Genomic DNA, 23,314 nt, shown 5'->3' with positions numbered 1-23,314 from the left:
GAACAGAACTGCCATAGGGTCTCCCAGGGTGCCAGCCGCATCAAACATTGTATCCACCTGCCTAACATGCTGCGTAGTGCCTTTGCCAGGGATAAACCCATGTTGTGAGGGGGTTACCAAGCACTCAATGATCCTGGCTAGCCTCTTTGCCAATATTTTTGAATATATTTTCGCATCAGCGTTCATTAATGTTATTGACCTATATGAGCCCGGTGCTGTCGGGGGTTTCCCTTTTTCAATATCACACAAATATCCGCCCCCCCCCCCACAGAGTCAGGAATCGACTCCCCCTTTTGTGCCTGAAGCATGATATTAAACATATCCGAAATCAGCACTCCCTGAAATACTTTAAAAAATTCCACCGGGATCTTATCCGGGCCGGCTGCCTTGCCCAAGGGAAGACTACTTAAAGCTAAATTAAGTTCCTCTAGCTGGATTGGAGAGTCTAGCACCTCCTTTTCTCCCTCAGGCATGGTTGGGGGAAGAGTATCCCTAAGATACCTCTCTATCTCCGCTGCCTCCACTACAAAATCAGGAGTATATATATCCGTATAGATTTGCCTAAAAACCTCTCTCACCATATCCGTTTCAACGACAGAGTTACCCTGATCATCCATGATCTCCTTGATGTCAGATGACGCTAATCTCTGTTTAATCCGTATAGCTAAAATATGGCCCACTCTCTCGCTTAGCTCATATGCATTTTCCTTTTTAGTAAGATAATTCTCCACCGCTTTCTTGGCAATGCATTCTGAGACCTCGGCTCTGAGTGCTACAATTTTAAGCAAGTGTTGCTCTAGCGGGAGATGCTGCTGGATATCTAAAGACAGTTCCTCTTCCACTTTAAGAAGGCTTTTGCATAATTCTTCTACCCTAGCTTTCTCCTTCTTCTGCTTAAACAGTACAAAGCTCAGTGTCTCGCCCCTGACCCCAGCCTTAAATGCGTCCCATACCACCCCAGGGGGTGCTGTCCCTCTATTTATGTCCCAGAAGTTCTTAATCCATACCTCCATATATTTCCAATATGCCTCATCTTTCAATAATGTTCTTTCGAAAGTCCACTGCATATCCCTTCTTTGGGCCTGTCCCATTCTAATTGTTAACACCAATGGGCTATGATTTGAGACAACCCGGGGGTGTCTTTCAATCTGAGAACTAGGAACCAGAGTGGTGGTAATTAAGAAATAATCCAACCTAACCATAACTTTGTGGGGAGCGGAAAAAAATGTGCTACCATCTACATACGGATGTAGGTTGACCCACGGATCGACCAGAGAATTATGCAGTACCATATCTGAGAGTGCTCTGTATATTTTCTTCTTCCTTCCTGAGTACTGTCCCCCTGGCTGTGCAAATGAAAATTAAAATCGCCACAACAATCACAACAAACAATTGGCTCCGGCCACTGTGCCAACTCTCCATCCAGATATTGGGAAACATCAGGGTCATCCTCCGTGGAACCGTAGACTGAAGCCAGCGTGAGCTTTCCACCTTTGATTTCTATTTCCAGTAGCACCCACCTGCCCCATTGATCCTCTTTCTTCCTTCTCACAACCATGTCCCTACTTCTCCCCAACACTGCTACCCCTCTAGTTCTTGACCCCTGTTTGGTATTCGCCAATAAAGAGTACCCCAGCTGCTCCAAAAGGTACCCCCTTGCACCCTCTATGTGTGTGTCCTGTAAGCAAACCAGGTCTAAGCGGAGTGTCTTAAGTAACGCAGCAGCTCTAAGCCTTTTGTTCGAGTCGTTAAGCCTACAGACAATGATCGAAGCAATTCTACAGGCCATTAAAATACCTCTAATGTCTTGCCAACAAGTAAAGTCAGTTCATTAAGTATATAACCATACCAAAAGAAAACAACCATGCTGTACTGTATGTACTGTGCATTCTGTGCACTAATCTGTACTATATTGTGTTGTGCTAAGCAATATACGCCGACAATTTGTATACCTTTAACCACCCCTTACCCCCCCTTAACCCCCATCCCTTCCATACCCCAACTGCCCCACCCCCGCCTCTTTACGGGCAAATAGGTCACACATGACCTATGTGTGGCTGCTTTTGGATTGCAGCTATCGCATCCCTCTCCCTCCTACCACTATAATACCCTGTGCTACCCCCCACATACAGTGTGCCCCGATCCCCCAGAATAAAAACCAAAAAGCCAACAAAAAAAACCCTTCTTCATACATTTTCCAGAAAACCTTATTCGAATATTCTACGGGCGTCAGGGGCTGACTTTTCTAGGAACCATGCCTATTCAACTCAACCACCCTTCTGACTTTTAAGCTCCTCCAGAAATTGTTGTGATTTGATTTCGGAAAAGAACATCCTTACTTTCCCCCTTGTGAGTACCTTCAATTTGGCAGGTAATAGGAGAAATGCCTCTGAACCCAGAGACTGAAACGGCGTAATTAGCTGTCTAAGCTTCCACCTTCTTTCCACCGTGACGTGGCAAAAATCAGAACCTAGCAAAGAAGGTGATTCCCTCAAATGTCCGCCTGCTGTCAGGTCTTGCTTTATCCATAATTTCCGGTCTGAGGAGGTAGTTCCCAACATTCACCAAGATTGCTCTGGGCATGCCTCCCTGGCCTGCCCCCTCTGCACCTCGCTCCTTCTTCATCATGAATGGGAACCTATGTGCCCTTTGTACCTCCTTCTCCCACTGCCACTCAGTAACAGGAAATGCCCCCCTCAGTAGGTTCACCACAAATTGCCTGACATCCTGCCCCTCTGTCCCCTCTGCCACACCCAAAAGTCTAACGTTATTCCGCCTCTGGCGATTTTCGAACTGTTCGAGTTTCCACTGCAAGTCCTCTGCTAATTTCCCCTGTGCCAATTTAAAAGTCTGCCAGCTTCCAACGTCGTCTTCTAGTTTTCCTGTTCTCTCCTCCACCTCTGTAACTCTATCAGCTATTTCATCGTAGAGCTTATTCCTTTCCTCAATGTATTATGGATTTTCTTTGTAGCCTGCCTTGCTCTTCGACTTTCCGACCTTGCCTCCCCCTGCATCTGTTTAAGGGTATTAAATAATAAGTCGAGTGAGGCGTGCTGAGCTGAAGTATCAGGGGGAGCTTCCCCAGGAGTTACCACCATATTGTTATCGTCCGGGTAAGTTTGCAAGGTGGCGGAGTAATCCCACACCAGTCTTTTTCCAGTCCCTGCGGGGGACCCAAAGCCGTGCCTCCTTGGTTTAGAGAATCGTTTTTTCTGTGTACTCTCTTTACCTGTGGTGCTAGACCCCGAGTCAGACCCATCCTCAGAACTTATCTCGCTAGTTTCCAAAGACTCCGAATCTTCATTTCTGGGAAAGTAGCACTCCCCTTCTGTAGAGCCTCTATCACCCCTTTCCAGCCCCTCACGGGTCGCGCCATTCAAAGTATCACCCTTATTAGCCAAGCTGACGCAGCTCCCCAGGTACTCACTATTTGCCGCTGGGATTTTAGCTCAGCCTCCACCAGCATTAATGCTCCCAGCATGTCCGCGTTCCCCGCCTCACTCAAGCGTGCTCTCCCCTTGCTTTCAGCAGATTCTGATATCCCTGAAGCGGGATTCCTCTCACCATGAATCTGTCCTGCTATGGGAGCCTCCATCAGCGAGTCCGCGTTGTTACCAGCGCCTGAGCCGGGGCCGAAGTGTTGCCTAGCAACCTTACTATCCACGTCTACGGCATCCACAGCGTCCTCGAGGACGTCTTTGCTGCCATCCAACTTTCGGTCTACTTGTCCTGCGGGCTTCGTAGTGAATACTTCAGTTAAGGTAGGCTGCCTCATAGCGGCTTCTTTGCCTTTCAGCTTCTCGCTCACTTTCCCCTGCTTCTCCGCGGGCGTAATCAGATCTTCCGCTGGGCTGCCCTGCTCGCCACGCACGCCTGCTCTTCCCCGCGGCTCCACTTTCTTTTTTGAAACGGGGATTGTAGTTTTCCGAATAGCTCCGAGGGACCGCATAGCCGTAGTTGCTGCATCCTTCTTTGCTATGCTTTCCACATTGGGTTTTGCTGTAGGTGGATCCAACTGATCCTTCCCCTTCTCCTGTCTTGAAGTCCGCGAGGGCATCTTATTGTCCTGTTTCGTTTGCACAATTGCTATTAGCAGGCTAGCAAACTTTCCTCCTATCCAGGCAAAGCTCAGCCTAATCGGGGATAGTTGCTTCCTTGCCGACTTGTACTCCTTCAGCCCCGCATGTATCCAGCGCTCAAAGGCCATCGGGGGCACAAAGCCTCCTACTCAGCTCTCCAGCGCAAACCAAGGAGGGAGAAGGATTGAGTGTGACTGCTTACTGCAACCCAGCAGCGGCCATCTTGCCTCCCCAGCCGCTTTGTTTCTAATTTGAATGTCTCTGGAAGTTGCTTTAGGGCTTTTTTTCTATGCCTGGGAAAAATTTAAATAATGCCTGCCTTATTTATGTATTTTCAGGAATATTTCACTCTACATTTGTTAAGCAAAATTGTTTCATTATGGCACTTTATGTAATTAAATGTAATTCACTGTAATGATTTACCATAAATGCCTGGGAACAACAGAACTTGAGCAGCAGCTTGAGGTACTTTTGTTTCTCTGCATTTCTTTAGTGCACAATGTGCCCTCATGTAAAAAACTGATACAGGGCACATTTTGCGCTAAAATATAGTATAAAATAATAGATTTGCATTTTACGTAAATACATGTAGTTTGGCATTTTTTATGTGAAAGCAAATTTCACACACCTCTACTCTTGTCTCTTCATGTGTCAGGTTTTATTGATAGATTAACTATTCTTTTTCATCATTTCAAATTCTGCATACTATCTCATGATATAAGTCAACTTTATAACCCGCTGGGAAGTTTGGATAACATCTCGACTTAGATTTCATTCGCATTTTAAGAATGGTTTGGTTTATTTACCATTGTCTCTTTTATTTTTGCTTTTTCATGTTTTGATGTTATCTATCCTTAACTTACTTGTGATCCATCTACTGGGTGTTTACTTCTACATTTGAGCTTATTCTCCACATGTACATTAGCCAATTTATTTAGTGGATATATTTAAATAAGGCAATCCTAATTTTAGTTTATTACAACCATTTCTATACGACTTAATTCATAATTGAACAAGTTCACTACTGTAATTTCATTTTATGACATTATTTGTCCATATGACTGCTCTCTTGTGTGTCTATTGGTCTTTTCCTTTGTGCGAGAAGATCAACAAAAAGAGAGGATTAATTGGAACTATCTCCCGATAAGGTGATATAAATAAATATATATATATATATATATATATATATATATATATATGTATATATATATATATATATAATTATATATATATATACATATATATATATATATATATGTATATATATATATATCGCTCAATGTTTTTTCTTCTAAATATCGAAGTATAAAATATTGAATACAAAATATTGCAATAACAAAATATTGTTTGTTAGTGTTATGTAAAATATCAAAAATAGATATAGTTGCTTTTCATGTAATTGTTGTTGAATATTGTAAAAATAATTCTGTTATAGAAATGTAAGGGTGGGGAGTGTTTTAAAATAATTAAAAATAAAATATTTACATTTTAAATATTTGATCATTTAAATTTTGAAATGTTGTTTTAGGAGCGGGATGTTGGGTTTTTAGGGATAAGGGTGGGGAGTTTTAAAAAATATAAAAACCATTTTTTTATATTAGGTATGGGATTTTGAGTTTATAGGGGATAAGGGTGGGGTGACTTTTTAAATTTGTAAACATTTTTTTTAAATATTTTGAAATTTAAAATTTAAAATTAAGTAATTAATTTAATTATGTATTTCTTAGAAATATTTAGTGAATGTATTTGAGTTTAATAATATATTAAAATAGTGAATTGTATCTAAAGTATATAATAAAAAGAAAACATAAAGTTGTTTTGTTTTATAATAATTATTAATTATATTTATTAGTAATATGTTATTTTACAAAATATTTACCACATTTTGAAATAATTAAAATTTGAGAGTAGTGGTTTTATCTTTTATTAATTAAGTATACTAGGTTATAATTAAATGTATTAATGTGTTGTGGCCACCTTTCTTAATTGTAATTGGAGTGGTAATAGTAATACTAACTGTATTGGGAAAGTTAATTATATATGTTTAGTGTCCAGCACATTTCCTCAGTATATATTAACTGTAGTGGGTATAGTTAATGATATATGTTTACTGTCCAGACCCTTCCCAGAGTATATATGATGTGGAGTGGGAATAGTAAATGATATATCTTTAATGTACAGCACCTTTCCTGAGTATATATTAACTGGAGTGAGAATAGTAAATTATAAATGTTTAGTGTCCAGCACCTTCCCTGGATTAATACTAACTGGATTGGGAATAGTAAATTATATATCTTCAGTGTCAAGCACCTTCTTTGACTTAATTCTAATTAGAGTTGGAATAGTAATATATATAAATATATTGAATGTCTAGTACCTTCCCTGAGTTTATGTTAACTGGAGTAGGAATAGTAAATTATATATGTTTAGTATCCAGCACCTTCCCTGACTTAATACGAACTGGAGTGGCAATTGTAAATTATATAACTTTAGTGTCAAGTACCTTCTTTGACTTAATACTAATTGCAGTGCGAATAGTAAATTATATATACATATATATATATATCCAACAAAGAATGCCACACAGAGAGAGACTACCACACGTAAGAAGTTTGTTTGTTTTTCTATATTGCAGCTTGCCAACAGGGTTTTGAAAAGTGCACACAGCAAAATAAGCCAGACACGTTTCAGGACGTGAAGATCCCTTCATCAGTGGCTAGTGTGGAAACTAACAAAAGCGGCAATATCGGCACATTTGTATTTGTACTGCAAAGTCCTGGCCCAGTGGGCGTGGCCTTTTGCTTGGCCTTCTGGACCTTATAGTTGCTTAACATATTTTCTCAATTGAGTCCTCTCCTTAGTGTTTTCAAAATATCACTTATGTATATTTATTCACAGTGGGGCTATGAGCCTGCAATTCAAAAGTTCCTGTCACTGCTTTACAGCTGCAAAACCGAACATCACGCTGCATAGCACCGTGTCTCCAACTGCCAGCACCATCAGGTATCAGCAAGGACCCGCGTGGACGAGGTGGGTCTCTCTCTTAGCAGCTGGGCATCGCTGCTCATAAATCCAACAAAGAGTGCCCCCCAATAGAGGGACCACCACAGGTAAGTAGTTTGTTTGTTTCTCTATATTGCAGCTTGCCAACAGGGTTTTGAAAAGAGCACACAGCAAAATAAGCTAGACGCGTTTCAGGACGTGAAGATCCCTTCATCAGTGGCTAGTGTGGAAACCAACAAAAGCGGCAAAAGTGGCACATTTGTATTTGTACTGCAAATTCCTGCCCCAGTGGGCGTGGCCTTTTGCTTGGCCTTCTGGACCTTATAGTTGCTTAACATATTTTCTCAAGTGAGTCCGCTCCTTAGTTTTCCCAAAATATCACATATGTATATTTAATCACAGTGGGGCTATGAGCCTGCAATTCAAAAGTTCCTGTCACTGCTTTACAGCTGCAAAACTGAACATCATGCTGCATAGTGCCGTGTCTTCAACTGCCAGCACCATCAGGTATCAGCAAGGACCCGCGTGGACGGGGTGGGTCTCTCTCTTAGCAGCTGGACGTCACTGCTCATAAATCCAACAGAGTGCCCCACAGAGAGAGACCACTACTTGTAAGTAGTTTGTTTGTTTCTCTATATTGCAGCTTGCCAACAGGGTTTTAAAAAGAGCACACATCAAAATAAGCCAGACGCGTTTAATGTGATATTCCTACACCAATTAGTATTACTTGCGTTAATACTAATTGGTGTAGGAATATCACATTATATATGTTTATAGGTGTGTGATTTTCAAATATTTTTATAATCTGTAGTGGTAATATGTATGTATAATAATTTCTTTTATATTTACAATTGCAATACTTATACCAATATATTTTGAAAATACATAGCGGCGGATTCTGATCCGGGTCAGAAGGGCACCGAACGCGATCCGGAAAAACTACATGCCATACATGTGTTTTCCGCCCGACTCGTACAGCTGTACGAGTGAGCTAGTACGATGCAAGCTACGTGAAATTTGCCAACCAAGTCGTCTCCGAGTATGAACCGATCCATACATCTCGACCGTAAGCTAACTGTGCCGTGCATTGGATGTGATTTATGACTGAACCAGTACGATGCACATGTCGGACAGCCTGTGCGAGCCGGAGTGTCCGGATCGCAAAACATCCGCAGCCCTACGACTCGGACACAGGGGAAGACCCAAGGGTCTCCCCAACACAGGCATGTACGGTGCGGATGACACCAATGCGTACCGACTGTAGGAGGGCCCTTGTGAGAGACGTACCCATTCAATCAATGCAAGCCCATTTACGCCTTGTATGACCAGCTTCCGTTAACTTCTATGGGTGTCCAACCGAACCGAGTCCGGCAGCATAGGGCCGCATGGTACTCGCTCGGTCGTATTGCAGGGGTCCGGCTCGGTCGGAAAACACTCCGGATCCGGCTCGGTCGGAGAGCTTTCCGACCCGGATCGGAATCAGCCCCATAATAGTTCAAAAAAATAAATTGCATTAAAATGTACATTTCAGGAAAATATTTAATAAAAATAAATTAATAGAAAAATAATCAGAATTTTTAGATGTTCTTTATTTTCTAAGAATAGGATGGTTATCATAAAGAAACATGGAAAAGCATGCACATTTTGCTGTTGGGGACCCGTTGTGGGTCCCCAAAGTATTGGGGGGTGGGCGTGCACATGGGGGGGTATCTATGGTACCTCCCTACATTGTCATGGACAAGGTGACTGGCACCGGACAGTGCCTGTCATCTTGTGCATGACAATGCACAGAGTGCATTCCCGGCATTGTGGCGGGCGGTGCTGTGACCACTGCTCGATAACAATGCTGGGAATAGAGGATACCATAGCCACAGTGGCAGTGGCATCCTAATTGCAGGTGCGGGACGGCCGCACCACTGGCGGCCGGTCCCAGCATCGCTAGCCAATCGGCCCCATAGTTTGTTATAATTAAAGAATATACCATAATACACATTTATCCCCCCAAAAATTAACATTTTTAGTGGTTAACACTTTTTTACATGTAATATATATTTTTAATTAATATTATTAATGTATCAAATATTAATAATATTAATTATTGCATTGTTACATTTTATATAAAAAAAATTTAAATAGGTAACATTTATTTAACATTTGAAAAATAGAAAATTAATAATTATATTTTATATTAAATATTATTATAATTTTACAATGTAGAAAAAATATTACATTGTTTTTAACATATAAGTAAAATATTCTTATATTTATAGAAAACATATAAGTAAATCATCTATTACTGTATTTTGTATTTAAAATAATTTTTATCTTTTTTATTATTTAAGCAGCCCTATTTGTTTTACAGGTACCATTTTGTAACCGCTAACTGTTGTTTTGGGTCTTTTCTGAGGGAACAAGCTCACGGTTAGACGCTGAATTGTGTCAAGGAAGGTAAGTGTATTTTTCTTTAATAAAACAAAGGGCCTCATTAGGATGGCACTCTAGCAGTGTTGGGACTGGCCGCCAGCGGTGCAGAGGTACTGCACCACCAATTAGGATGCAACCACCACCCTGGCGGTCGCATCCCGTATTGTCAACATTGCAGAGGGTGCTACTGTGATCAGGACCCACCGCAATGCCTGAAATACAGGTTGTGCATTGCCAACTTGGCAGGCACCGCACGGTGCCTGCCACCTTGCGCATGGTAATAAGGGGGGGTACCATATGTACACCCCAACTGCAGCCACCCACCCCTACCCCCTGGGGGCCCTCAAGGGGCCCCGGAAGAAATTCTTGCATGCCTTTCCATGGTGACATCACTCCCATTGAATGGCATCTTAATATGGTGTGTCTTCCAGACACAGCCACTATATAAGGCCCGAATTCTGCCCTGCCGGCAATCATGACCAACGAAAATGAGGCAGACGGACTTTCCATCCACCGCGGTACCCCCCGACATGGTAATATGGAGGGGGTAAATGGCGGGTGGGCGCAGAGTTATGGTGGGTGGATCGCCACCGCCAGTCAGGCGATATCGATCTGCCCACCATCATAATGACCCCCTAAGTTTTTACTTTCATTTGAATGTAGTTAGGTGGTAGGTAGTGTCTCTAGTGTTAGGTGGTTGTGTTTTGGTGTGTCTTAGGTGTTAGTTATATTTTTGCAAGATATTGCCAGTGTTTGTACATGTATTTAATTTTAATGTATGTGTATGTTTGTGTGGTTTGGTATGTTTTTTAAATTTTTTTATAGGTTTTCCTTTTTCGAAGTCGTGTTTTGGAGAAGAAAGCTTTTTTTTAAATTAAGAAGTGTATATTAGTATTTTAAACTAATATTTATTTAACACTTTCCTAATTTTTCAGGCTTTCCTGGAGCTATTTTATTTTTAAATATTTTCTTTTCTTTTTTATGCCTTATTCGAGTTGGATTTATCGACCCAGGAATAATTTTTGAAACAGTTGTATTTTTGTACTGTTTGGGGGGTTCATTTTTACATTAATTTGGATTGAGAGATACCTGGATGGATTAACAATAATTGGAATATCTTTTCTTCAGCTACAGAAACGGTAAGTATTTTAATTATTTAATGTGGGAGGGAAATGTTGAGAAAAATAATTTTAATATGTGTTATATTTTGTAAAATGTAATTAAGATGTCAATATATATTTATATTAATAAATTAAAAATATATGACAAATTATTTACATTTTACAAAAATTTGAAATATTATATGTATATATATATATATATACTTTGTGTTTTGTAGAACACTATTTTTAATTACTGTTTATTCATATTTTAAGGTATGGTTTTAGCTATTAGTAGTAGGTATTCTAGGCCTCTTGTGCTTGGGTATAGTGTTACCTGACGTTGTAATAATTCAAGCGTGAAGGTGTAGGATAGTGCACCACTTAATCCGAATTTTTTTATTTTTTTCCGTGCAACCAGGGTATCGTTCCCCGCCTGGAACGTATTGAATACTCTCACGTAGCAGCTGTACTGCAATAGTATAGCTGTCACCCTGAGCACAAGTTGGTGCTGGTCCCCCAGCAAGTTTTATCCAAATAATAGTTCAAAGAATCTTAAATAATCCGTAAGTGTCTTTATTCGCACTTCTCCATAGTTAATATCCAAATAGTATCCAAACAATAACAATTCCCAATTCATGACATCCAATGCATTTTGGCAGGATCTCCCGCTTCATCAGGGAAATGATTCTGTGAATCCAAAAAATACTTTCGATCAATATCAAAAGCCCACTTAAATCAAATTAGTAAATCAAACAAGTTAAACACGTGATTAAATAAACTTTGCAATCCATTTAAACATAATACATGCTCATTTCTACGAGTATTTTAATCGTCTGTTAATGTCCATTACTTAAGTTAAGTGAAACTCGCATTATCGACCTAGTTTGGTTTCTAAATCACTGTCGCTCATTGCGCTTTGAGTTTCTAAACACACAAAAATACGTTACTATACCGCCCCACTTCATAAGGCTGCTGGTTGCTCTGCCGTTAAGGCCTGTTTTTTCTCTGCCTCTAACATTACATGTTATTATATCCTCTGGTCTTACCTCAACATGTTACTACCAAGTAACGCTCGATGGTATACAGCGTGTGTGGAGCAAGTTTCTGCTTCCGTGTTTCTATGGTCGCGCTGTGCCGCGCATGCGCTGATATGCCCTTACAACTAGGGTTAATTCAAACATTTTTTTCATTTGTTTGGTGAGTTTTCAGCCTATTTGGGTCACAGATTGTTCCATTCTGAGTTGCTGATAGCTTTGTTCTTTTTGGAGAGCTTGGAGTAGTTTGTGAAGGGTAGGTGTCCATCTGCCTGTTTTTACTTGGAAGGCATTTTGCCATCCTTCAACAGCATTGTTAATTTTGACTTGTTTGTTTAGTGTACTGAGGTACACAAATTTAGGTAGTCTTCGGTGCCATGATCCATGGAATCTTCCCAACCAGGTATCTTCAAAGTAATCTAAACGTGGGCTTAGTTTTTTTTCATTTCTTTTATAGTTGGGGCTTTCTATTAGGATGTTAGAGTGTTCTGCTACCTCAGTTACTGGGACATAGGCCAGTGCTATAGGTTTTTTAACTTGGTATGCAAAAGTACTGTCAGTTGCATATTCAACACTTAGGGCCAGATTCTGATTTTAGACGGAAGGGCTCTGAACGACGGTCGGAGCCCTTCCCCCCACATCGGAATGTGCCAGCCAGATTCCTTTCTGACTGAGCCATTCCGATGGGCTCGGTCGGAAAGGAATTCGACTTGGATTTCCGGATGGCTTACGACAGGTTCAGAGAGCCCGCCTGCCATCCGGAAATCCTTCAGTACTCCCCCGGCCGCTTTTTTATGACAGAGGTGGTACAATAGCAGTCAGAAACTATCTTTGGGGGCCCCCAGTAGGGCCCCCATGAGTACAAGGCCGCCGAATGGTGGCCTGGGGGCACCTATGGTGCCCCTCTGTTGATCCCTGCACCCGATGGCAGGCACCTTGGGGTGCAGGCCACAGGGTGCAGGGATGACCGGCACCCCTCCATTTCACAATGCGGTATGTAATCCACTTGGAATGCATGCTCCCATTGTGAAACATATGAGTGCAACCAAACAGGGTTCGGTCACATCGTATTTGCAGGGCCGTAACTGATGACAGAAGGTCGGTCGGTGACGGTTCCTGACCGATGTCGGGTGGACTCAGGTCCGTCCGACATTGGAATCGGACCCTATGGGTTCACTTTTGCAGGTGTCTCAATAGACATTGGTTAAAATGATAATAGCAACCCTGTATTGCTGTATGTGGGTAGCATTTAAGTATACTGTGAAATTCCTAGGGCAACTTCACAACATATTTAAATAACCATAATGTAAAACATCTAAGAGAGAAAATCTGACACTCAAAATTAGAAAATGCAAAAAATATTTAGTATTTAATCTTTTTCTTAAAAATGGTTCAATATATACATGTCATCACACTAAAGTGAACATATGTAACACTCTGCATTCATCCTTCCATCCATACATACATATCATACACAAATTTGAATTGTTCATATTAATCAATTGTTTACACATTCCTTATACACAGTGGTTTTAGTCATCAGGAAAACATTTCATTTTATACTCATAAACAATTTTGATTTAATCAAACATTATTTAAATATACAATGTATATTCACATTGAATGAAACATATGCATGTGCATGGTTTTCGACTCATTGGCAAGAAGGCACTTAAAAAAGGCAAATTGATGAAAAATCAAAGCATTTTCATTAGTGAGATACAGATTGATATTATCTTGGCATCTGTTTAATGGTTGAATGACACTGAATGACACTGAATGGATGGATGTAAAGGAACAGATGCTGCGTCCAATTGAGTTAACATTATGTTTATTTCCAATGGATGTACCAATTTTCGTTTGCAAATACATCGTACTAAGTAAAAAAATGAGTTCTCGGTTCACCCTCTATTAAGAAGTACACCTTAGCATGTGTACTTGCACCACTAGAAAGCCCTTTTTTCCACGCCACTCTATCTCTCTGGTCCTGAAGAAAGCCTTGCAATTTAGTGACAATGGCTGAAACATGTAGACCAACCCACGGATGTATGAGATCAATTTAATCACATAAACATCCAACTTTATTCTTTTTAACCTTGTCCTAGGACCCCATTATTAAAGAAATCTTCTCTCCAGCCTTGTTTAAGAAAATTCACTTTTCACTATTCAGCACTACAAACACCTGCTTTGCTGTAATCAGGCATCAAAGCACATCTGGGATGCACTCGGCGTCCTAGGTGGGAACCCCATGATGAAGCATGACACCAACTAGATTGGTGGGTGAGGGTGCTTCTAAAAAATTTATTTGTTTCCAAGTAAAACTGAACAGTTTTCGAATTATGAGTACTTTTTGGATGTGGTAGACAGTTCCTTTTTGCACCACTTCTTGTTTTCTTCTTCCTCTAGATTTGCCACAAGTCATGCCTCTTCATTTGTGATCTTTTATGACCTTGAAGCATTAGTCTCTTTTCACCTAAAAGATAAACATTTTTGGTTCAAAGTGTTTGTGCTTTTTGAAGGTATTTCTCCTTCCCTTCAGCCTAATTCTGATAAGCTTAGTGAGTGCAAGGTGTCTTGTTGAAGTAAGTTTCTTTTCCTCAGATTGCTAAATCTTTTTGCTTGTTTGTAATTATAAAGGAGCCAATATTTAAAACAGAACACAAAGTCCTTTTCGCAACAAAAACCAAAAAGGTTCTCTACTCACCTCCTCTCTCACTCAGCAATTCCGAAGGTTAGCCCAATTACTCAAAGGAGTTTCAAATGCCATTTTCAGTTCCCAGGCTCCAGCTGTTCTTCCTCTGTTCTGTATTTGGCACCATTTTTTTAAAGTGGGTCTCTCTTCTCAAGAGAACATAGGACCAGTTATCCAAAGTTTTCTCCTATGATCAGAAAAGTGCTGTTTCAACTGTACAAAATACAAAATGCAATTTGATACCAAATAGCATTTTGCACTTGCGATTCGAGCATCTTTTCCAAATAACTAATGATATGGTATGTATTACTTTTCTGAAATCGAATTCCGGTCACAATACAGGAATACTTTACAACCAGTTTAAAACCAGTGGTAACCTATTTGTAAAGGAGAAGGGCTCCCTAAAGAACCCCTTCCCTTTTGAAAATGTAAATACAAATATGTATTGAGCACCCAGTGGTCCCACAGACCACTGCCTACTCCTAAAAAGTAAAACTTCAAGATCTAATTTTTTTCCTTTTTGAATGCATCCCATTTTCCTTTAAGGAAAACGGTCTTCATTTAAAATATAAAAATAAAAAGTATCATCGTGGTCTTCTGACCTCAGCAGGCCACTGTCCCTCCATTGGCTGTAACTCCCAATTGGTTGTAAACTGTTACCTACCTCATTAATTTTCATGAGGTAGGTCAATTTGCAACCCACAAGGTATCCATAAATGAAGCTCAAAAACTTCCATACTTCAGGAATGCTGATTTCTTAATTGTGATTCAGAGAGAACTGTGATTAGGGAATCGGTAATCCTAATGTTTGTACATCTGGCCCTAAGTATGCAGGTGTCATTCATTGAGAAATGTGATCTGGAAACCTAGGAGGCTGTTCCCACCCTTCTCCTGGCTAAGCATCTGGCCTTGTCAATCAATCAATCAATCATTACCACTTGTAAAGCGCGCTACCTACCCGTAGGGTCTCAAGGCGCTGGGGGGGGGGGGGGGGGTGCCGCTACTGCTCGAACAGCCAGGTCTTCAGCTTCTTCCTGAAGGAGAGGTGGTCTTGGGTCAGGCGCAGGTCGGTCGGGAGGGAGTTCCAGGTCTTGGCGGCCAGGTAGGAGAAGTCAACTTCCCAGATGCATTGTGAAAATTGCAGGTGATGGGAGATCAGCTGGATGCCAGCTGGATATGTGAATCAGCTGTTTGTCAAAGATTGCAGCTAAATTCTAAAAATCCAACAGATTTTATTTTACTAGTTTATGTATGTGGAGAAATGTAAATGTTGTACTGTATTCTTAAGAGAAGTTAGTGGTTTATGGTATTTTTTTCCATGTTATACTTTTTTAAGACAGTCTATTCAGCCTGCTGCATACACCCTGTTTTTGAGCTATCAATACATTTTAGATGCAAGTGGGGAAAGTGTTCCCTACATCAATCTATTCCATTTTTTTTGTGCAACTGCACAATACGTTCACTCACAATTACAGCCAGCTTGCCAAAGTGTCATTTATGGCACATTTAAAGTAAAAACTTTGAGGCCGTATTCACCGATGGCACTTTTGAGTATCTTTACATGCTCGAGTACGTTTACTACTTTTCTGTATTCACAAACGGCACTTTTGTAGTAACTTACAATGTTGCATTAAGTCTAGCACTTCACATGACCAACCACTGGTACTGCAACTCCCTCCCAAAGACAATAATGGAGGAAGGGTCTTAAAATGATACCCCACAGGAAATAACGTTAAATTAAATTACGTTTCTTAAAATAGTGAAAATATAAATACACATAACGTAACTTTATAAAATATCCAACCATTGTACATATGTATCATTTAATTATAAAATATGTAGCAACCAATTTTGAATGTAAGCTCAAAATAAGTTATTACATATTTTAAAATTAAATATTAACACTGACTTCAGTCAGATAAAATGGCAAGAAACAGATCTTATCTCAAAGCTTCATATGTCCATGAATGGTGTTTTGAATGGGGAGGGCTTCCTCTGACCAGCTGAGGTAAACACTGAATAATAGCAATAGCTAAGAGGGCATTGGAGGTCAAAATTGTATTTTACTCATATGGGAATAACTGGATCAACTATAGAAGTAGTTTAGGGAGTGAGCAAGAGATCACAAAAAGAAAACATCGAAACTGCCATTTTGTTTTTTTAGGATGAGAAGGACCTTCAGAAAACATTTGCCAAAATACTATCTATGGAAGAGGAAATGCATCACTTTGATGTAGATGTATCAGAAGAGAATGTATAACCTTTAGCTGGATTAATTCACTAGTCATTTACAGAAAACAGTTGGACAAAGTGAGCTGACGCTGATGCAGAAGGATCCCAGGAACTAGTGTGGTTAGATGGACCTACTTTGAAGTTGTTGGGACTGTTCTTGCAAGTTCTAGACTGTTGGATTGATGTTTAGAGAAACTGTCCTGAAGCATAGGAAACCTTTTGGGATTTTTCAAATGGTTACCTCATTTTCTGGTAAGAAAATGTAACTAATTGGACTTTGTACAGAGTGAAATTACTGTCTACCATGGATTATGGCAGCTTAAACACACTTTAAACTATATTTTTGACATATGTTTCTACAGGACAGCTGTCTTGCAGTTTTGGCACAAGACGCACATTGTTAAATCTGCTCAGTTCTTATGTAAAGTTGATGGTTATGTTTTGTATACTTCATATTGGATAAAGCAATATATCCAGTGCTTAATTTAGAAAAATAGTTTGTTTCATCTTAGAAATAATAGCTGAATCTCACACTTCATGTACTGATTTTCCCAAATCCTTGGCAAAAACTTGTTAATTATTCTTTTAGATCAGTTATTCAGCATCAAGTCCACTCCTCAGTGACCGAAACCAGTTCCCTTCATTCTTCCGTACCATCCCAAGTGACGATTTCCAATCCCGTGGATTGGTAGAACTTGTGATACATTTTGGATGGACTTGGGTGGGTCTTCTAGCTGATGATGATGAGTATGGCCAACAGGGAATTCATATACTGCAGGAAGAACTTTTTAAGGCAGGTATTTGTGTTGCTTTTTCTGAGAATATCCTCACAACAAGAGCTGACAAGAACGCCTTTCACATTGTTCAAGTGATAAAACGTGCAACAGCAAATGCCATTGTTATCTTTTCTAATGGAATTAATTTGGTGGTGGTGCTCAATGAGATGTTGAGACAACGTGTGGCTGGGAAAACGTTTATTGCCACTGAGGGTTGGTCAACAATGGCTTTCCTGTCTGATGAAAAATATTCTGAAATTCTCACTGGCAGCATTGGATTTGACATCTACAGTGAAGAGATGCCTCACTTTAAAGAGTATCTCAGCAACCTCTACCCATCAAGCTCCCTCGATAATATGTTCCTTCGAGAGTTCTGGGAAGAAGCCTTTAGCTGTAAGTTTCAGCAGGATCCAGGAACACCTAGTGCACAGGATAATAACACTAAGATATGCAGTGGTGGAGAAAAATTGGATACACTTCTAATAAACCACCGTGAGGTCTCCAGTTTTGCTCTTCCGTACAAAATCTACAATGCGGTGTATGCCATTGCATTGTCTTTGCATGATATGAGCTCCTGCCAGTCAACTGGAGGCCCCTTCATTCAAGGAGCTTGTGCTGATAATGTTGGTTTCCAGCCATGGCAGGTGAGTACCAGTATACATCTGAGCAACTGATTACTCACAACTGTTCAAAAATAACAATCTCTTTAAGGATAACAGATAACAGGTCTTGGTGTCACATCATTGTGAGCAATACAAGTAGGGGTGAGAAAAATTGCCCCATTTAAAGTTTTACTAGTGGGTGAACTTTCCTGTAACAAAGTGACTCAATTATGATGTATTGCATTGAAATTAGTTAGATTTTTTTTATATCCTTTTTCTGCAACAAAAGTGTCAGAAATACCAATATACATTTAAGCAAATATGGTTTTTAGTCAGTTACTTGGGAAATACAATAATACATTTTAGCATAATTGCTCAAATACTTAAGTAATAATAAAAAAACACTAAAAACAGTGCAAAACCCGTATCCACTTTCTCTTTCCAACTCCCTTCCTGTAATATGAAGGCATACTATGAGAAGCTTGTGGCAAGATAGAACAGGGAGTTACTCACTGGTTGCTGACATCTCAGTTGACATGTAGGTTATGCGTTTGTACTCCAGGTGGGTCAATTCAGCCTTTGTAGAGCACCATCAAATTACTTGTTAGAAGTGACATAACTACAATGTGTAGGCACTATGCAAATAACATTGTTCTCCTGCTTAATGATATTGACTATTTAAAATGTCAGTATGTTCAATCGTGGTTAGTGCACATCTTGCACAATGTTTATGAACAACTTGCAGTAAATAGTATTAGGTCACTGCTACATAGAGCTTTAGATGTTTGTTGACAGGACCTATTATTTAATATAAATTCTTAGAATGGGCTTCGGGTCAGTTCCTTGGATGGCATTGTTGTTGGTCTCAGGTATCTTTATTCAATGGCTTTCCTCCTGTTTCTTGTGTTTGTTATTCTAGGTAGAATTGAGCTCTCAAGGAGACTGTTGGTTTTATCTGCTATGACATGAATGGTACCCTGACTGAACTTATGCTGACTAATGGCTTCATTACGCGGTGCCCCACTGCATCACTGCCAAACCCATAATGTGAACACCCGCCAGATTGCGACTACAATCCAGGTCAGGGGGTGTTGCAGTGGCTGACCCATGGCTGTGCCAGGCTATGGTTCATATGTGAGCGTTAGCAAGGCACCACAACAGGAACACCGTTGCATTTTCATGCAGCGCATGGACTTTCAAGTGCATGTCCTGCAGGAACTGGGGGTGCATGCAGAAAGGGGAGTACTCCATGTGCCCCCCTGAATGCATCCTCTGGTGCAGATGCAATGAGGGTCCTGGAGGGCCCCTTAGTTTCCTCACCCCCACACTTTTCATGGTGGTCACACTGCCATGAAAACTGTGGTGGTGAGTAAACTAGTAATATGCTTTGCAGTGCCACAGCGGCACCATCAGAATATTATAAGCCTCACACTCCTGAAAAACTGCCAAGGTTCACAACTCCCTGGCAGTAGCAGTGGTTCTGTGGCAGTCCAACCACCAAAGTTGTAATATGGTGGGTGGCTGCCAGTCTGGCGGTCCATGGACCACCATCATGACTACGGTGGTCAAATGGGCTGCAGCAGTCGTAATAAGGCCCTAAATCCTCAACTCTTCCTTCCATGTTAATGTTGAGTTGCTCCTGTGGAAGCACCTTTCAGCTCCCTGACTCTCCCTATACTGTTATCAGACTCCTATACAAGCACAGGGATCACTTTCCACCACCCTACCTCCAGTGCTTAAGTTGAACTGGTGGTATCTGGTGCTCTGCACCAAAAATTACTTGTCAGCACTGGCACTCATGAAAGTCTGCCTGCTTTAGGTATGAGCACAACAACAGCTGTTTATTTAATTACATATGTATTAAAAATTAATAATACCAGCCACCCAACCTTATTCTTATAGTTTTGGGGTTATAGAATGGTATAAATTGTCATACTTGTTAGAGTGTGATAGTTAGTAATTGATACTGTCATTGGCAGCACTAGCAAGGGGAATGGATGGTGCAAACTGCAGTGTCCTCCTGACAAGGGCCATGGCACTTATTTCTATGCAAATGAAGAACCACCAAACCCACCACATACTTCAGCCAGGAAGCTCCAACACAAGCAGAGTGTCAGGTGAGCACTTTTAAGCCTTCCCCATGTTAATACTAAGACATTCTAGTGGTCAAAACACCTGATGAGCATTTTGTAGACTTCCTGCCACACCTTATTTATCATGGCTAATGCATGGCCGGGTCCATACACACACATTCCAAGCAACAATAATACTCCCTACCTACTTTCATATGAGTGTAGTATTCAGCATGTTCTTTCTAACCCCAGGTGTTTTTTCAATACTACATCTGGGCCACTCCCTTATAAATAGGGTCTCCTACTCCTTCCCCATGCTTCTACTATGCTGCTCCTGTAGAAGAGGCACAGAGAGTGTCAGAGTGTTTGCGCAACAGTGGAAATAGAGGACTGCATCACAAAGCCCATGTTCATCTCTACAGTTTCTGCACCTGGACTTATGTGAGATCCCATCTATGTTTTAAAGAGCAATACCTCAAGTTTATCCTACAGTTTGTCTGTTGTCACCTTTCTCTCTGTCACTCACGTTTTGTCTCTCTCTCTCAACACACACACACCCTCACACCTACCACATGTAAATATGTCTCTGCACTCTTACTAATGTGTCTTGCTCAATCTCTTTACCTGTCTCTGTTTCTCTCTCTCACACACACGCACTATCACCTAAGTACACCCCCTCCGGTCTCTGCCATCTTTCCTCTTTCACCTTTCTGTGTTTCCCTCTCTTTTGTTCTCTTTCTCCCTGTTCTCTCTTTCTGCATGGGTAGACCACAGAGATATTCCCATGTGTTTACAATTCCAAAGGGATAAGAGTACATACGTTTCTGTTTTTTGAGCTGAGGCTTGTTGCCATTACCATTGCTTGTTATTTTTGTTTTCTATCTCTCAAAAATATTTGATTTTGCAACAGAGTGTAGAATAGATACTACTGCATCCAAGGCCAATTACATGAGTCTTGGAAAATTCTGACCTCTGAGAAAACATCCGAATTATGTGTCGCAAAGATTTGTCTGTACCTGTTAATTAACATGTGAAATAAAATCAGCACTTCTGGTAAATTATGCCAGGTTAAACTTATTGGAATTTATCGGGAGAAAAAGACCTTGTAAATACCAGCACAAGCATATTTTGGTTCAATACTCACTGCCATATGGACTATTGCCTGTTTACCATTATTATTTATCATAAACACAACATTCCAATAAATAACAATATCTATATTATTGTATTGTACATTATGTACAGCACTTTGGGCAACATTTTGGATTCCACTGATATATGATAATTTGTTAAATTCCTACCTCAAGATAGAGGGACCTTGGGACAGCAGTACATGTTGGTACCCAAAAGCTAGCATGCCAGAGCTGGTGATTCTCTAAAGATATTACCTAGAATTGATCCTTGACAAAGTACTTTTTAGGGTCGAACCACATTGGCTTAGCGAATGCATTGCTTGTGACAAGCTAAAAAGAAAATTGAAGAATACAATCAGATTATTTTTATGGTGATTGGAACTTATTTAATTAACTGTACAAGAATAATTATGTTTTCACAATTTATTAAACAGTTTGAAATTCAATTGATTGTATCTAGATATAGTGAACAAGGACAACAAAAATGTTTGAGTACTTCTTTCTTGTTTTTATTTGTGCTTTAGTGTTACACAGGTGGTTCTCAGCTTCAAGTTTTACCAAAAGTAGTGTTGGAATTTGGAGGGTTTTGATGTTACTATCCTCACTCCAGCGTAACCAAACCCAAGGAATGTTGTGGACTTTATGGTGGTTATATTTACTAATCCCACTCCAATGTGTGCAATACTAGGGGAAAAGGTGTACTTTGGAGGGGTAAGATTTACAATTCCCACTCCAATATATGCAACAGTAGAGAACAGTATTGGACTTTGGACATGTTAGGTTTACTTTTTCCACTCCAACACAAGGACTATCATGGAAAGTGGAGGATTTAGTAGAGTTTAGATATACTAGCCCTACTCTAATCTACACAACAGAAAATATAGGACTTAGGAAGGCTTACATATACCATTTTCCCTAGTAATTATTATTTTTGAAAATAACTAGAAAAACACAATTATTACAACATATTCAAAATGAAAATATAATAAATGAGTAAATAAAATGTAATGTATATAAATGATGAAAATGTAAGTAAAACTAACTTGAGAATTAAAAAAAGAAAATACGTTTAAAACAAATATACATTCTTCCATACTACACAAACATTATCACAAACACTTTAAAAAAGGAAACAAGTATTAATAACACAAACATGACATTTACATAGTCATTAAATAAAACAAACCATTAATATGTTTAAAATAAATTTCACAAACTTAATCATTACACACATATATCAACAAATGAACTATTAGTTAAAATACAACACAAAAATCATAAAACGAATAATCAATTAAACAATTTTCCTACTAAATGTTCAAACAAATACTTAACGGAGCAAATATTTGTAAACATTTCAAAACCTATTCCCCTGCAAACCAACCACACACTACTATACTAATATAAATTGGGATTTATTGTTAAAGTAAATATTTTACATAATGTATTGCTCCACATATGTAATTTCTTTGAAAATTAACATACTTTTTATTCAAATAACATCCACCATCCCCTAAAAACCTAAACTCAATAGTAAATTTGATATTAGTAATTAAAGTATAAAGAAATAAAATAAGTTAAAAATCACAAAATGCACCTAAATAATGTAAATACCAATTATTCAATTAAATAGTTTGCATATTTATTTATTAAATATTTGATTTGCATAAAAATTTAAATAAAAAACTATAATCTATACTTTAAATAACTTTATACCATATTTTCCTACAAATCCAACAACTTGCTACCACAATATAAATTACCAATACAATTTTTTTAACATTTAGATTAAACATTAAAAATTGCTAAATATATTTAAATAAAACAAAACAACTGCATTAATATTGCTAAACCTAAAAAGTATGAAAGTACTAAAATATTTTCATTTAGTAGTTTTAAAAATAATATTGTATTCTTACCTTATATATTCTGTTCTATGATATTTTTTAAGTGCCCTTATTTGTGACACAATATTTCTGTTACACAACATTTTGTAATCAATATTTGTGTCATTCAATGTCAGGACATTAATTTCACATTTTGTTCATAACAACAAACCTTTTGGAAGCCCAGAAAGCAGGCAGTGGCACCTAAGAGATCAACCAGAACAGTTCAGGTAAAATATAAATGCTACCACTGATCCACTGCTCCAGATCAGAACCTG

The 23,314-nt window shown here is 39.3% G+C and overlaps 1 protein-coding gene across 1 annotated transcript in view; it reads left to right on the top strand.

Annotated features, from left to right (window-relative positions):
- The window catches only part of LOC144797888 (extracellular calcium-sensing receptor-like), a 108,575-nt gene that overhangs the window by 23,635 nt on the left and 61,626 nt on the right, over positions 1–23,314 (top strand). Inside the window, exon 3 of the mRNA XM_078668691.1 lies at positions 17,157–17,987. Within this exon, the coding sequence (XP_078524817.1) occupies positions 17,157–17,987 (831 nt within the window). The remainder of the gene's footprint in view (positions 1–17,156; positions 17,988–23,314) is intronic.

The sequence above is a fragment of the Lissotriton helveticus genome, chromosome 12 (genome assembly GCF_964261635.1).
Source record: "Lissotriton helveticus chromosome 12, aLisHel1.1, whole genome shotgun sequence".
In the NCBI taxonomy this organism is placed as follows: domain Eukaryota; kingdom Metazoa; phylum Chordata; class Amphibia; order Caudata; family Salamandridae; genus Lissotriton; species Lissotriton helveticus.
The sequence above is the reverse complement of the archived record's forward strand: the minus strand, read 5'-3'. Positions and strand labels throughout refer to the sequence as shown.